Raw genomic sequence first — 16055 nt, forward strand, 5'->3', positions numbered from 1 at the left:
CATTTCCCAGTAATATGTTCAATTGGGAATTATTTCAGTTACGTTTACCATATTGTAACACAGGAAAAGGCGTAGAGATTGATTTATGGTGAGTGAACCGAGATCCTTGTTGCCAGAATCAGTCACATCATTATTATCCAGCCTAGAGAGAAAAAGAACAAGAACCAGGATAAATCTCCAATATTTTCAAATAACTGATGCTTTAGAGCGAATATCAATAACAAAAAGCATATTAACTGTTGGTATCTGCTACCAACATTGACTCAAAACAAATCGGAAGCTTTACTTTAACAAACTCACACTCTATATTCCACTGCAGAACATTTAAATTTTTTTTTAGAAAGAAGCTCCCTTCACGATTTTACAGGAACCTGCCATTAATCACTTTTGGAACCAAACAAATAACCCAACCCTGCAGAAGTGATAAAATTATTACTGTGGTATATTAGCAGGACAGATATCCAAATGAACATTGTGGGCCTGCCTTTCTGAACAATTGCCAAATGTTGAAATGCCCTCCCACAGACACTATAAGAATTGGAGTTGTGCTATGGCCAAACCATTAGGCTTCACAGATCAGAGGGTGAACTTTGCAGCAACAACAGAATATGGGGTTCACAATAACGGCCAGAACCCCGTGTGCTTCATCCTCAGGAAATTAAGGGCTGTCAGTGACAAGACTTTGAACTCCACTTCCTACATCTTGCACTGCCATGTTACCATCCCTTTCAAAGAACATAGAACAGTACAACACAGTCCAGGCCCTTCAGCCCACGATGTTGTGCTGACCTATTATCCTACTGAGATCAAGCTACCCACTATACCCTACATTTTACTATCCTCCAAGTGCCTATCCAAGAGTCGCTTCTAAGTCTCTAAAGAATCTGACTATCACCGCTGCTGGCAGCGCATTCCATGCACCCACCACTGTGTAAAGAGCCTACCTCGGACATCTCCCCTATACCTTCCTCCAATTACCTTAAAAATTATGCAGTCTCATAATAGTCACTTCCGCCCTAGGAAAAAGACTCTGACTATCCACTATCTCTGCCTCTTACCATCTTGTACACCTCTATTAAGCCACTTTTCATCCTTCTTCACTCCAATGAAAGAAGACCTAACTCCCTTAATCTTTCCTTATAAGACCTACCCGCCAGCCCAGGCAGCATCCTGATAAATCTCCTCTGCACTCTCTGAAGCTTCCGCATCTTTCTTATAATGAGGGGACCAGAACTGAACAAAATATTCCAAGTGTGGTCTAACCAGACTTTTATCGAGTTGCAGCATAACCTCGCCTAACCCCATGTTCCTAATCATCTGCATTGAGCTGGTAAACCCCATCCTTTGTGATTAAAAGGCTGATTGTTTTCTGTAGAGTCAACACCAAACTATCCTACTGACAATCTTCATACAATATCTTAATGAAAATCTTGCATTTACATCACTATTGTTTGTTCTCTTGTACAAGTGTCAAAATGCAAAGGCAGTGTTTGCTGACAGCCAGTTTCTTGGATACTTGCTGACCATAGAGGAAACAAATCAAGATGTAAAACTGGAATGTATATAATAGGATATTTGAAGGTTTTAATACATTATTAAATTGATTTCCAATTCCCAGCTTGACTAGTGATCAAGACAAACATGATTCCTACAGACAGACAGCTGCAGAACTGTAGTGCCACTTTTCTGATGCATTTTAAGCTTTGCACAGCTTTTCACTTAGAGCACAGGATCAGTAAATTGCCCGGTAATGAACTTTTCAAATAAAATTCCTAAAATATTGTGGTCAGAACTGAAAGCAATACTTCAGATGTACCATTTTTTCCCCTTTTTCTAAAAAAAAATGGTACATCTGAAGTATTGCGTTCAGTTCTGACCACAATATTTTAGGAATTTTATTTCTGCCTTGGCAGGGACTACTGTACATGCTTTCTAGAAATGTTACCAAGGCTTCAGGGGTTAAATTAGAAGTTTTGTTCTGTTCCCTTGAGTTTACGAAATGGAAGCATTTCAGAATAAGAGGACATAATCTTGCGATTAACATTCGGAGTGAAATTAGGATGCTATTTTACACTCAAAATAGTGACTGTGAGGTTCTTCCTCCAAAAGGAAGTAAATGCTGAGTCAAATAAAAGCTTTAAGACTGAAGTCAATAGATTTTTATTAAGACATTGGAAAATGGATTGTAGATATAGTGCAAATCAATCGTAAATCTGATTGAAAGGTGGAACAAGTTCCTCTGACAACTAATTAGAAATCATTCAATCCTTTTCACTATTTGAAGTAAAACATTCTAGGATTGATGATTCTTACCTCTTTATATCAGAATAATCTAGAAAGACAGCGAGAGAAATCAAATTTTCATTTAGTGGAGGTACAACTAAAGAATTAAGAGTATCCATTTTGATAACCAGTGGTTACAGCACAAATCCTGCTTCAATTCTGATTATAATCCTTCATCCTCTTATTTTCATATCACAAGGGGAAGTCTATAGTTCTACAAGTCCAGACCAAAATTGATACATTGGTTCAATTTTATTAGGAGATAATAGACGTACTAAACATGACGCCGAAGACCATGTTTCAAGGAAAGAAGTTGTATTAGTAATGCCGTGTGAAACAGCTGCTTCATCAGTGACATTTGATTCAGAATTTCAGAAAACGGAAATAAATAACCGTGAAACGCTTCACTTTTACTTGCCTACCCATGACATTCAAGAGGAGGAGGAGTTCACAACCGCTAGGTAAATCTTATTACTTTTTTTTAGGAAAAAACCTTCCTCTTTCAGCTTTTACCATACTACCAAGTGTCACAACACTTGATCACCCTGTGTTTCAACCATCATTTTTAATTGATGGATTTGAGGAGTTTTTTCCAGCTGGGTGTCTTTCCTGCTGCTTATCCACCCCACCTTGTTGTCTTAGCAAGTTTTTTGTTTGCAAATAAAAGAGATAAAGGAATGTATATTCCCTTCACATTCCAAAAACTTCTCAAAGTGTTTAAGACACAATTAGGCATGTATGAAGTATATTTCCTGGTGTAAGGGCAACACAGGAGCCAACTTGGTCACAGCTGGGTCCCCAAATTTGTGAAATAAATGACTGTATAGTAAATTTGATTTAGCAATAAATGTTGAATTGGAAACTGGCTGTATTCTTCTGCTGTACTTCAAAGTGGTGTTGAGATCTTTTAATGCCCACCTCAAGACAAAGTCTTGATTTAACCTTTCATCTGAAATTTGATTTTCTCCAAAGTGCTGCACCCAAATAATCTGCTGTGACACTTGGTTATATTGTACCTATTTGTTTTAATGTTCTTTATTGTGATCATCAGCTAACTAAAAAATAAATTTGGAAGTGCAGTCTGAAAACCTAAGTTAGAAAGAAATATCCTTTTTGAGATAGATCCCTATTGTATTGATACTTGTATAATAGCTAACGGTTTAAGCTCTCCCAAGCACAGTTGAAGTGAAAGTTTTAACATATCTCATTCATCTACATGTTGTGAATTCAATTGTATGCTACATTTTAATGGACCACATAATATAAATTATCACCAGGAAAGAAGCAAATACATCTTCCAGCATATTTTCTGTATTTGCAAAGAATACAAGGAACAACTGTTATACCAGTACCCCTTGGCATTAAATAGTAGTTCCATTATGATACATTCTTAGAGAGTTAATTACAGTAACACCATTATGACATTCATAGACTAGCAGATTTGACTTGACAAAAATTCACTTCTTGCCTATAATCTGTTCTGACATTCAAGACAGGTATGTTTCCCTGCTGGTTATCAAAACCAATTTAAATGGCAAATCACATTTAAAACATCATGTCATGCATTCTACATTGTTTTGCATGTTAAATCTAATTGTACACAGTTGCAGATAATTACTATGTACATTCTTCAAAGGAAATCAAGAGAAGTTACAAATAACATCAGAAATAGTGATAAATCAGTAAATGGAAAAGGAGAAGTGGTGCTAAACAAACTGTTGGCACTGCAGGCTGACAAGTGCCCAAGTCTTGGTGGACCTCATCCTAGGATTTTAAAAGGAAAAGAAAACAAAAGCTTGGGTGTGGGATAGCATCTTGCCACAGTTAGAAAATTGGATGGCTAGCAGGAAGCAGTGTAGACATAGGTTGGTCTTTTTCAGGTTAGCAATGTGAAATGAACGGTGTATAAGTGACCTGGATGAAGGGAAGGGGGATATGGTTGCTATGTTTGCTGATAAGCACAAAAGTAAGTTGTGAAGAGTACATAAGCATATAAAAAGCTATATAATTCAGTGATTAGGCAAATATCTATCAAATGGGGTTTGAGTTATAGGGAGAGGCCAAATAGGCTGGGACATCAGAGGCCAAGAAGTGACCTTATAGAAGTATATAAAATCATGAGGGGCATGCATGGGTGAATAGCCAAGGTCTTTTCTCCAGGGTAGGGGAGTCCAAAAATAGACAGCATAGGTTTAAAGTAAGAGCAGAAAGATTTAAAAAGGGACCTAAGGGGCAACTTTTACATGCAGGTGGTGTATGTGTGGAATGAGCTGCCGGAGGTGGTGGTGGAAACTGGTTCAATTACAGCATTTAAAAGGCATCTGGATGATATGAATAGGAAGGATTTTGAGACATATGGTCAAATGCTAGACTAGATTAATTTAGGATATTTGGTCAGAAGAGATGAATTGGACTGAGGGGCCTATTTGTATGCTGTACATCTGACTCTTTGAAAAATGATGTTGGAAATTGTAAAATTATCCTTTTTGGCAGGAAGAATAAAAGATAAGCATTTCATCTAAATGGTGAGAGATTGCGGAGCTCAGATGCAAATCTGTTTGTGCTACTGCACGAATCGCAAATTTAGAATGCAAGTACAACAAATAATTAGAAAAGCTGATAAAATGTTATCATTTATCGTGAGGGGAATTGGAAACAAAAATATTGAGTTTATACGTCAACTATACGGTGCAGAGAGAGCGCACTATTTCAGGAAGGATGTAAATGCAGTGAAGCAGTTCAAATGAGGTTTGTTTACTCAAATGAAAAGTGGAATTTTTGGGTTCTTTTGATGAAGGCTTGGACAGGGGATAGACTTCTAGCCACTGAAGTTTAGAATATTAATAGGTGACCTGATTGAAAATGTAAAGATTATGAGAGGTAAGGGTCACTGTTTCAAACAATCAGGAGCCACCCATTTAGCATAGAAATTGGTGATTTGTTTCTCTCAGAGAGCTATGAGTGTTTGGAACTCCTGTAAAGATAAGTGAAGGTGAGTCCTTGAATATTTTTAAGCAAAGATAGACAGATTCTTGTTAAACAAGGAGATGAAATGCAGGTAGGCAAAAATGAGAATGAGGTTCCAGTCAGATCAGCCATGATCCAATTGTCTGAAAGGCCTACCCCTGCTATTTGTATGTTTACATGTAATCAGATATGGCTACATCAGCTAATTTCCTAGATAAATTGAAAATCAAATGTTAAAGGGGAGACGGAAATAGAGCTTTTTATGATTAAAGTGGGGAAAAACTAGAAATGCCTAGTTGATTTTAATGGGAAAGTTTTTTTTCTATTTATTAGGCTTCAGGGTTTCCCAGATTGTTAACACATCTGTGGGTATCCTGCCCACATATACATTTTTGCGGAGACCCCAGGCTCAACTTAAAGTATCAATGCATTGACAGCAAGGGATGCTGATGTAAGCTAGGACTGAAACCTGAAGAATTGCCATTACTCATGGAAAGCTTTCACATACCTGCAATAAAAACTTGTAGACCACAGATTCTCTTAGCACTAATCTGTAAGCTGCAGTCAGGGCTAGAACAGAATTATTCCAGTTAAATTGGAAAACTGGTTCTGTTTCCACCACTAGAATGTGGGTTTAGAGTGTAGAGAAAGTCAGCAGCTGGAATATAACACTGAGGACTTGGATCCAGTCTTCAAAATGATTCAGTGACTTCAGGAAAGCTTGGTACAGATTCTTCTTTACCATTTCTTGTAATAAGTCTACTTTATTTCCCTCTTGTCCCTCCTATACCATTCATTCCAGTCCTCACACTACCTCATGCACTCGCCAATCACATCTAACAATACCACATACCTCGTACCTAAAAAGTGTTCCATATTCCTCTTCACTGCTGCTCTGAATTAATTTCTCACCTAAGTTTTACAGTCTGCCTCTACTCTTGACAGCCTTCCTCAATTTACACTAATTAATCATTGCAAGTGGTCAACATCTCCTGCCATCACATATAATGGTGTCCAAGCAATTTTTCCAGAAGAGAAAACAAAATAGAAGGGAGACACAGCACTGGTGAAAGACAACATATATTGCTACGATCCTAGTAGAAATGGAGCGTTGATATTAAATGACCTATATAACACTGACAGACATTGATGATAGTGAGATTGCAGCTTAAAATCAAGCAGATTGACTGATCTAACCTTAAACTCTTTCATTACTAAAAAACTAATAGCACAGTAAGCTGACAATACTTTTCCTCTAGCAATATAATCAAGTCTTCCAAGCATCATTTTTTAAGAAAATCATCATGATTAACTCTACCTATCTTTCTATCCTTCAGATCCTTCACATTAAGAATACAAACCATTGCCTATGGAGGACACAGGCTCCTCAGAGGAACTAATCCCAACCAAGGATGCACTGTCAAATGTTGCATCCATTGTAGAAATCAGTGCAGAGATTGGTGTAATAAGTAACCTTATCAGTGAATTAGACAGTCAGGCATCCTTCAAGCATAATGACACAGGAACATGAGCAGATCATGATGATATGCACAGCAGAGGAGAATACACTCCAGAAGGTTCTATCCTTTCTAAGCTCTGTTAAGTAGGACAGAACTGTGTGCAACCCTGGTGTCCAGCCATGAAATGGAAAACATTGGAGATGCAACTGATGTGTGAATTTTGGCAGTCTTCCTGGGCACTTTCTCTAGCTTTGCAGGGAGGGTGAAGAAATGTATTCCACAACGTGTAGCTGACCATCGCTGGTATTTTCTATTCTACAATTCACCACAGAATTTGTGGTCAGCTCGATGGACATGACAGCTAGTAGCAAACAATAGGAATTGCCAAGCCTTTCAAACTTGATAGAGACTTGAATATCTGTCTACTTTGGTAGAAGAGGAGAACAGTGTAGGTCAGACCTTCCAAAATAAGAGGACATCTTCTCCAGTCTGTTACCCTCTAACTGGTAGAACTAATGAACTACAGCTTCATAACAGGGATTTTGGTGGCATAGAGATAACGCATCAATCTCTCTCTCTCAGGATGTTAACAAGTTCCATATCTCTCAACAAACAAAACACATGCAATACACCCAAATTTTACAGTGAGATCTCTAGTAATTTTAACGAAGGCTTAAAATTGATTCACCACAGGGATATTTTCTTTGTCTGAATTGAGAAGCAATAATCATAAAGTAAGTTTAATGTAAACCAGAGGAGAATAACTAAAGCTAAGGTGCTGGATCATAAAGGCAAAAATTCAGTGAGGTAGAGTAATCTGACCCAAGTACAAAAATATTTTTAAAAATCCAGCATTTTTAAAAAAAGTGTCTGTCAAAACTACAACTAAAAGTGCTAACAAATACAATGAATATATATTTAAAATGACTGTAGTGATGGTGTAAAAGGAAATTACAAAAGGGCCAAAAAAAACGGAAAAACACTAGTGGATAATTTTAGAAGCAGATAATAAGAGTTTTAATAAAAATCTAGCAAGTAATATAGAAATAGGGCAGGCCTAAGCACAGGCAGTGGAGGAAGCCTCACGGTTGAGGTTAAAAAGGAGTGATTGATATATTTAGTGCATGTTTTGTATCAGTTTTTTATAAATGAAGATGCAAGTGCAAGTTGTAAAGGTATGAAATTCATTTGTGTATTTCTGCTACAAAAGTTTACGTGATGTTTTATTATGCATACATTACCACTGGCTACATCCTACACAGCATTACTGAACAGGCGTAATAGTTTGCAGGTGCATTCTCTGCACGTACCCAAAGGCGTTGAAAGAGCAAGATAATTGTATTTTTAACATGCAAAGCCCGATCCAATATGGGCCGTTTTCTGGCGTTCTTTAAAGGGCCACTCAGCAGGTTGCAACCAGTTACTTTTTGACTTGCTTTGGCTCAGGCAAAATTTGGGGAATTCTGAGGCAGACCTCGAACGCAGAAAGTAATGCTTTACATTGGTACATAGGTAGTAGTTGCAGTACCATACACTATAACACAAGCATGGCATGCCAAGGAGGAGGCAGTGAGGGGAAGCTCTGTAAAGAATGAGGGATCTCCAGAAAAAAACCTTATCAGCGAGGAATTTCCAGATGCATCACTCCAGCCTAACAATGAGCCAGGAACAATACTGAACGAGAGTGTGTTGCACAAAGCAGTCATGATAGAGTTGTGTCACTTTCTTCATGATAAACTGGAGGCTCAATCCAGGGTGAAGATAGTCCTCCCAATGGCTATCATTGTCCTTGCACTCTATACCATAAGATTCGTTGACATGGGAGCTAGCAGCATCAAAGTGACAAAATCAATTTCCATAGAAGCATCAGGAAGATCAGAGGCATGCATAGAGGAGGAAAGACAAAAGGTGAAAGGGTACATCAGTGGTAGAGCAAAGTGTGCAGAAGTCACTGAAGTCTGCAGAGGGATATAGATAGTCTAAGTGAGCGGGCAAAGGTCTGGCAGATGGAGTACAATGTTGAGAAGTGTGAGGTCATCCATTCTGGTAGGAATAACAGCAAAATTGGCTGTGTTTTAAATGGTAAAAAAAATTGAAGCATGCTGCTGCGCAGAGGGACTTGGGTGTCCTTGTGCATGAATCACTGAATGTAGGATTGCAGGTGTAGCAGCTAATTAAAAAGGAAAATGGAATTTTGTCTGCCATTGCTCAAGGGAGTTTAAAAACAGAGGCAATGCTGCAGCTGTATAGGGTCCTGGTGAGTCCAAACCAGGAGTACTGTGTGCAGTTTTGATCTCCTTACTTGAGAAAAGATATACTAGCACTGGAGCGAGTGCAGAGGAGATTCACTCGGTTGATTCCAAAGTTGAGAGGGTTGGATTATGAGGAGAGGCCGAGTAGACTGGGATTATGCTCATTGGAATTCAGAATGAGGGGAGATCTTACAGAAACATAAAAGATTATGAAGGGAATAGATAAAGTGGAGGCAGGAATGTTGTTTCCACTAGCAAGTGAAACTAGGACTAGAGGGCATTGCCTCAAAATAAAGGGAAGCAGATGTAGGACTGAGGCCAGGAGGAACTTCTTCACCCAAAGGGTTGTGAATCTGTGGAATTCCCTGCCCAGTGAAGTTGTTGAAGCTACCTTACCGAATGTTTTTAACGCAAGGCCAAATAAATTTTTGAACAGTAAAGGAATTAAGCATCATGGTGAGTGGGCAGGTAAGTGGAGCCGAGTCTCAAAAAGATTAGCCATGAACTTATTAAATGGCGGGGCAGGCTCGAGGGGCCTACTCCTGCTCCCAGTTCTTATGTTCTTATGTAACATTGCAAACTGCATCCACAGTAGCAGCTATCTTTACCTACGTGCCAGCAACTTGAGCTGATAGGCCAGTGGCCAGGAATATTATGACCGCCACGTAATCTTCAACTGCAGCACTGAGACATCAGGAGGCCTCCACCTATGTTATGGTGGAAGCCAACATGGCAGCTATGGCTCAGTTGCACAATCCTGGTACGGCAGTGTCGCCAACTTACAATTAAAGAAAAGGAACCAGTTCTAGTAAAAAAAAACTTATAGAATTCAGATCAATAAGACAGTAAGTCCCAAGGCACACCAGTCTATGAAAAGAAGCTAGAGAATGCATACCAGAGATTCTGATTACAAGTTTTGCTATGAGAGGAAACGTGGCAACAGCGAAATTTAGTTGGTCGAAGTAAAACAAATACTCAAAGCTTGAAAATGAAATACTAAACATTCAGAGCTGGATCCACATTTGTTTTTGGCATCAGTAAACCCGATTAAGACTCGAGCTAAGAGATCACAAAGTTCAAACTGCAAACAATACTAAAGTTAGGAGTTTTGGCAGACAATGAAGAGGACAATAAAGGATAAGTGTTAGGTGAAAAACAGTGTTAGTTGATTGTTAAACATTCAGAAGTGTTATTTCATGTATGTTCTGAGGGAATAAAAAGAATAAAGCTGGTAGTACATGCTGAAACAAAAGATGTTAAAATGCACGAAACAGAGGCCTAGACTTAAAAAATAATTTTTAAACTTTGTATAAGGTGATAGGCCAAGTACAATCTTGGTGGTATTTTACAGGAATTTCATTGAGATCGTAAATTACAGGATAATACCAGGAATGAAAACTATGAATATGAAGCTTGACGTATTGGGATTATCTCCAATTGATTTGGATTCCTAATTCCTATTTAGAAATATATTGTTTAGGGAATCAGTAATGATGGATTGCCAATTTAACATTATCATCAAGAAAATGAGTAGGATAAGAGGAATTGATTGACACAGAGAAAAGTGTCAACATGTAATACTTTGTCATAGGGAGCAATAAAGATAGTGAAGACCAAGTGGATGATAAATAGTTGAAACAGAAAGAATTATAGGGCGAAGAGGAGAGAGCAAGGCAGTAAAATTAGGTTGGAGTGTTTTATTGACATGCCAGCACAGATGCAATGAGAAAAATATTTTTCTTCAGTATTGTAGACTATTGTTCAACCTATGGTGATAGTTTTCTAATATGGAGTAGTTCTGACCCTTGTTCTCTGTAGATTATAGTACATTACAGCTGGAGAGAGAGTGTATCAATGAGCATACAAGAACATATTGATAATATATATTCCAAGTAGGTAGATATCATTACACAAAAATAGAGCAAACACGTAACATGATAACATCTAGTATTAACATTGCTCAGCGGGAAACCTAGCAATTTAATATTTAATTTGTTTTAAGCAGTATGCTGAAGGATGTAGATTCAAGGAAGATATATTGAAATTAATAACGATTTCTGGGAGTACAAGATTTATAATAATCTCGATGCAATACTGGAGTTGACTTGAATATTCAAGTTAAATATCATGTTTAAACTGAAAGTAATTTTCACATGAGGGTTAGTTAAAAATAATTAATGGTAAATTACTTCAACTGATACTTGTGTAACTACTTTATTGGAATTTTGCAGAATGTCACTATTAGTAAAGGTAACTACAAATAGTCACTATAACAACTGTCACTATTTTTTAATCATTTTTCAAACAAATTCTTTATTCAAAATTCTATCTTCCCACATGTATAATATTTCTAAATTAAGCATCAAGCTCAATCTTAAGTCATATCAGAAAATTTGAAATAAAACTAAATTTGAAGTCATGTTGACATTTTTTAAAATTTCATGTGTTTTGCACACAAAATGGAGCATACTGGCTCATGCAACATCTTTGTATGAATTAAATCTGTTTGGCAATATTAGAATAAGATAATTTTTTTGTTGTTAAATCCAGAATCCCCTGAATGAAGGCCTTTATTTAACATAAGTTTCTCAGTAGCAAGCTAGAAGGAAGTGTATACTTAGTCTTATTTTGATCAAAGAGAGGAAATGCTGGTCATCTACATGTTAACTGCAAGTAACTATTTAACAGTTTCTAAATGCCAAGTTTTCCACAAAATTATCTTGAGGCTCAGCACAATTGACAATGCATGCAAAACAATTGGGAGTAATTCCCCAATTTTTATTTTTATCTTGTTTTTCCTGAAATGATGTTGAACTGCCAAAGTTGAAGTACTTTGTACTCTAATGCCAGGACATATCTTCAAACATGAGTGTTGAAAGAACATGAAACACTGATTTGGAATATGCAAATTTGATTAGGGGAGAAAGAAAATAGAAGGATAATGGCCTTTGCATGTTATTGGCCTGTAAACCATTCTTAGTCCTTACCTTTGCAATTTTGCTGGAAAGAACCTAAAGTACAGTTCAATGCTGATCAAACAATGTTATGAAATATTTGATAGTCAATAGCCCATAATGCTGAAATGCAACCTATAAAACTGATTTATAATACTCAGAATCCAGCAGCTGACTACTTGTACAAGGTCAGATACACCAAAACTCAAAGTTAAAAATTGTAGCATTAACTGAAAAATATTTGTTTGGGTGTCATGCATTTGAGAAATATTATTGTCCTTAAGTTGAGAATGCCTGTTTTATATTTGAAGTATGAATGCCTGACAGCTGGCAGCATGAAAAGATAATGTTATGACTAACACGTTACAAAAATCAGATAATCAGTTATTGCAGGTTTCCTAGATGTAAGTACGTAAGTGCAATATAACATTTTGTTGTTTTCCTGTCCACACTTTCCAATATCTATTTCCTGCACTAAAATGTATCTCTAAAAGTGAAAACCATTTCAAAATGATATGGCCCATTTACTGTTTTGGATAGATCAACAAAAATGTTCTGATAAAATTAAAGTGCAGTTTTATCTAACAGAAATATCTGTAGTTTGGTGTTTTAGTTAAAACCTTTTAAGTAAAGCAAAAGAGATAACCATTTTGAAATTAGATAAAAGTCATATCACATTCTTAAAAACAAATTTTATGATAATAAAAGTCCTTTTTAAATTTAAAATACCAATTCCATTATATTGTGTCGCAAAACATTCGAACAAACTTGCAAAATGAAAAATAGCTGTTAACATTCAATGTGAAATCAATTGAAATGTTAAAAATTAATTGCTACTCAAACTAAACGCTATAGCAGTCTTCTAGTTGCAGAGAAGTCAATTTTTAAACATTGAATTATTCATCTGCTCAATGACTTGTACATCTATATTTCACAATCCCTTCCTCTCTAGCCACTTCAGACTTGTACAAAATGTTATTTCCTTTAAAATCTTTAACCTTTACCTCACCCTTACCAGTAAGAAATTCATTTGTCACCTAATTGTCTATTCTGTAATCTTTAATATCTTCCTGTATTTTGTTACATTCCTGTTTTGTATTAACTGCACAACCCTGCTCAGTGTAGCTGTAAATTTTGAAAATGCACTTTGGATTCTTGTGTCTAAGTCATTAATATAAATCATGAACTCGTGGTCCCGGCCTTGGTCCCCTGATCCTTGTCGAACACATCTACTCACCAATTTGAATAGCTACTTTTAACAACTGCTGTGTATTTTGCAAACTTTCCTGTTCTAACCTTAGTCATGATTCCACTGTGTAGTATTTAATCAAAAGTCTTTTGAAAATGCAAATGTATTTTATCCACTGTATTAATCTATAGGGACATGTAGCAAAATGAAACCTGGACAAATACATGCCTTCTCCTGAAGAAGTGAAATTCATGCTAGTTCCAGGGGTACTGGCAGCAGCATTATACCTTAGCAAAATAATTATTTTTCATGTGAAGAAGTGTAGATATCTATGTATTTTATTGCATGAGTACAGCTTCAGCCATAAGAGCTTCTAGAGTCAAGTAGTCCGTCAACACTAAGCTCTTATGACTGAGTCTGTTCTCATGCAAAATTCACATAAGCAAATTTGTAATGGAAAGGTTGATGGCATTGAATAGCAATCAGAAGCATAAATGCTGGCTCCCTATTCTGCCTCTTCCTAAGTCCAGAGTTATGTGATCCAGTTATCACCCAATCTTCATTCTGATGTATAAAAGCTTAACTCAGCACACAGCACAAATTGAACTTGAGACCTTGCCTTTGTAATATGAATGGTTATGTACTTCACTAATGACAAATTAAGCTTTTATCCTTTCAGAAATTTTAGCAAAGCATGCATCTGTTCAGGATCATATCTATAACATAAGTGTAAATGAAAATTGCTGGAAAAAGAATAGAATAGTGATAAAGCTGGTATTTTGACATTTGAGAAATCTTTGTTTTAACTTATCTCACAGGGAACCATCTGCAGATGTTTCACAGGATCCTGACATAACCAATGGAGTTTTAAACAGAGAACAAAATTGCAAAAGTACTAAACCAAAGCAAGAAGATAAGAATGGAATCAGGGTTAAAGATTCTGCCTGGGCATCTGCTCCTGGTAGTGGGCTCCGGGATCAGATGCAAAGAAGATTAACCTGCGCAAGAAAGAGTGTTCCTGTTCCGATAGTTACTGTTTATTCTATAGAACAAAATGAGTATTCTGAAATATCAGAGCATCCCCAGAACAGACTAAACCAAACACAACCAAAGCACAATCATTTCAACCATTCAGCGGTTGAATTAACAATACATGACTTGGAAACTGAACTCGATGAGGACCAGAGTGTCCAGGAGAGACATGTTGACAGTTCACAGTCAAATGCTAACGAAAATCTTACTCTTATTGCCTGCAGAAAGAATGACAGAGAAAAATCAAATACTTTTGGATCCAGTACATGGAAACCACAACGCTATGTTGTCATTGACCAAACTAACTTCTTGGCCGGACTTCAGAATATTCAGCATAAACCATGTGTTTCAAGTGTACAAATGGTCCAAAATAAGCTGTCACATACCAAACAATAGTGCTTCCTTTTAAAAATCTGATGATTACATAGGAAGTTAAGGGATGATTAAGGAAGAAATTAATGAAGATTTTTAAGTTTGAGGGGTTTTTATAGGAAGGGGAAATCTTTCCACTTGCAGGAGAATCAATAACTGGAATTTGCACATTTAAGATAATTGACAAAAGGACCAGTTTTGGTTTGAAGAGAAATTATTTTATAGAGTGATTCATAATGATCTGGAATTCACTCCCAGGAAAATTGGTAGAAGTAGACTCAACAGTAAATATAAGAAACCATTGGACATACACTTGACAAGGAAATATTCATACGGTTATGGTCAAAGAGCAGCAAAATTATTTGGACAGCTGTTGCAGAGAGTTATCACAGGCATAATGAACCAGTGGTTTATGTTGTGGTCTAGGAAAGTATAGGAGCATTGTTGTGTAGTAAAGGTTATTTATAAAAAGTTAAGATCACTACCAAATCAGGAACAAACATGACAATTTATTAAGTGAGGAATAATTCATTTCATAGATGTCTGCAGCCTTGATATCATGACAAGGATGTGGTGTTTCAAAGAATCCATTCAGAACCATTTACAAGTATTGTTTTAATCATTTATCTTGTGACTAACATGCAGACCCAAAAATAAGCTTGGAGAAGTAGATTTAAGTGCTACATGAGTATCTTAAGCAGATGATAGTTGGCAGTCATGGTCATGCTTTGGCACACAACTGAAATTGGAACCAAAAAATTGTTCAAAATTGAACTGGTGCCAGTCTTTTCCAGTTCGTTTTAATTACACCACCATTTCCCAATTAGAATGTAATGAGCTTTAAGTTACCGTTATGAATAGTCTGGAAGCTGCAACAGTTCTCCGGATACTGTTCTTTTCCAGTTTGACCCTGCTAATAGACTCTCGTGAAAGATAATTGTGTCGAATACATTCGACCTGCTTTTGAGATTCTGTTAATATCAGCCAAATTAACTACTTCGAAAAGCAAGCTCAGGTTAACAACCACATTATCACAGCTTGCTTTAGCCAAGAATTGACCTTGATGCTTGGCTTTAATGCAGCTGGTAGGAAGATTACAGCTATTGTGTGCTATGCTTTAAACTCTGCATTGTACATGCAGTTTGTCAGTTTTAGAAATTATTTCAAGCAATTCATATTGATTGAGTATTTCTATCCAATTTAATCTGAAGAAGCCAAATAAAAATTGGTACACAAATTCTGATGTGAAGTATTTTGTCACTGTCAAATTTCTTTTCTTTAGGGAACTGTAAATTCCATTAAGCCCTGAAAAATCATACGATTATGTTGTGTTGTTAATGACTAATATCTTTAACTGCAACATATTTGTTGATTTTTGATTACCTCAGAAATTCAGAATTATGATGATACAATGGGATGATTTAATCCCAGGTTCAGAAGCCATGTGATAGAAGGTTCGCTAAACTTATTTAAAACATTAAACATTAAACATTTTAGTTGTTCACAACCATGGTACTGTGTGCACAGGATTCACTATTTTCTTTTA

General features: G+C 36.6%; 1 protein-coding gene across 1 annotated transcript in view; it reads left to right on the forward strand.

The window, feature by feature from the left end:
* The window catches only part of LOC125465474 (uncharacterized), a 39684-nt gene extending 23926 nt beyond the window's left edge, over positions 1-15758 (forward strand). Inside the window, exons 4-5 of the mRNA XM_048559064.1 lie at positions 2543-2744; positions 13924-15758. Coding sequence (XP_048415021.1) covers positions 2543-2744; positions 13924-14533 — 812 coding nt within the window. The 3' untranslated portion in view covers positions 14534-15758. The remainder of the gene's footprint in view (positions 1-2542; positions 2745-13923) is intronic.
* Positions 15759-16055: the final 297 nt, after the last annotated feature.

This window comes from Stegostoma tigrinum, chromosome 29 (genome assembly GCF_030684315.1).
Source record: "Stegostoma tigrinum isolate sSteTig4 chromosome 29, sSteTig4.hap1, whole genome shotgun sequence".
Lineage (NCBI taxonomy): Eukaryota > Metazoa > Chordata > Chondrichthyes > Orectolobiformes > Stegostomatidae > Stegostoma > Stegostoma tigrinum.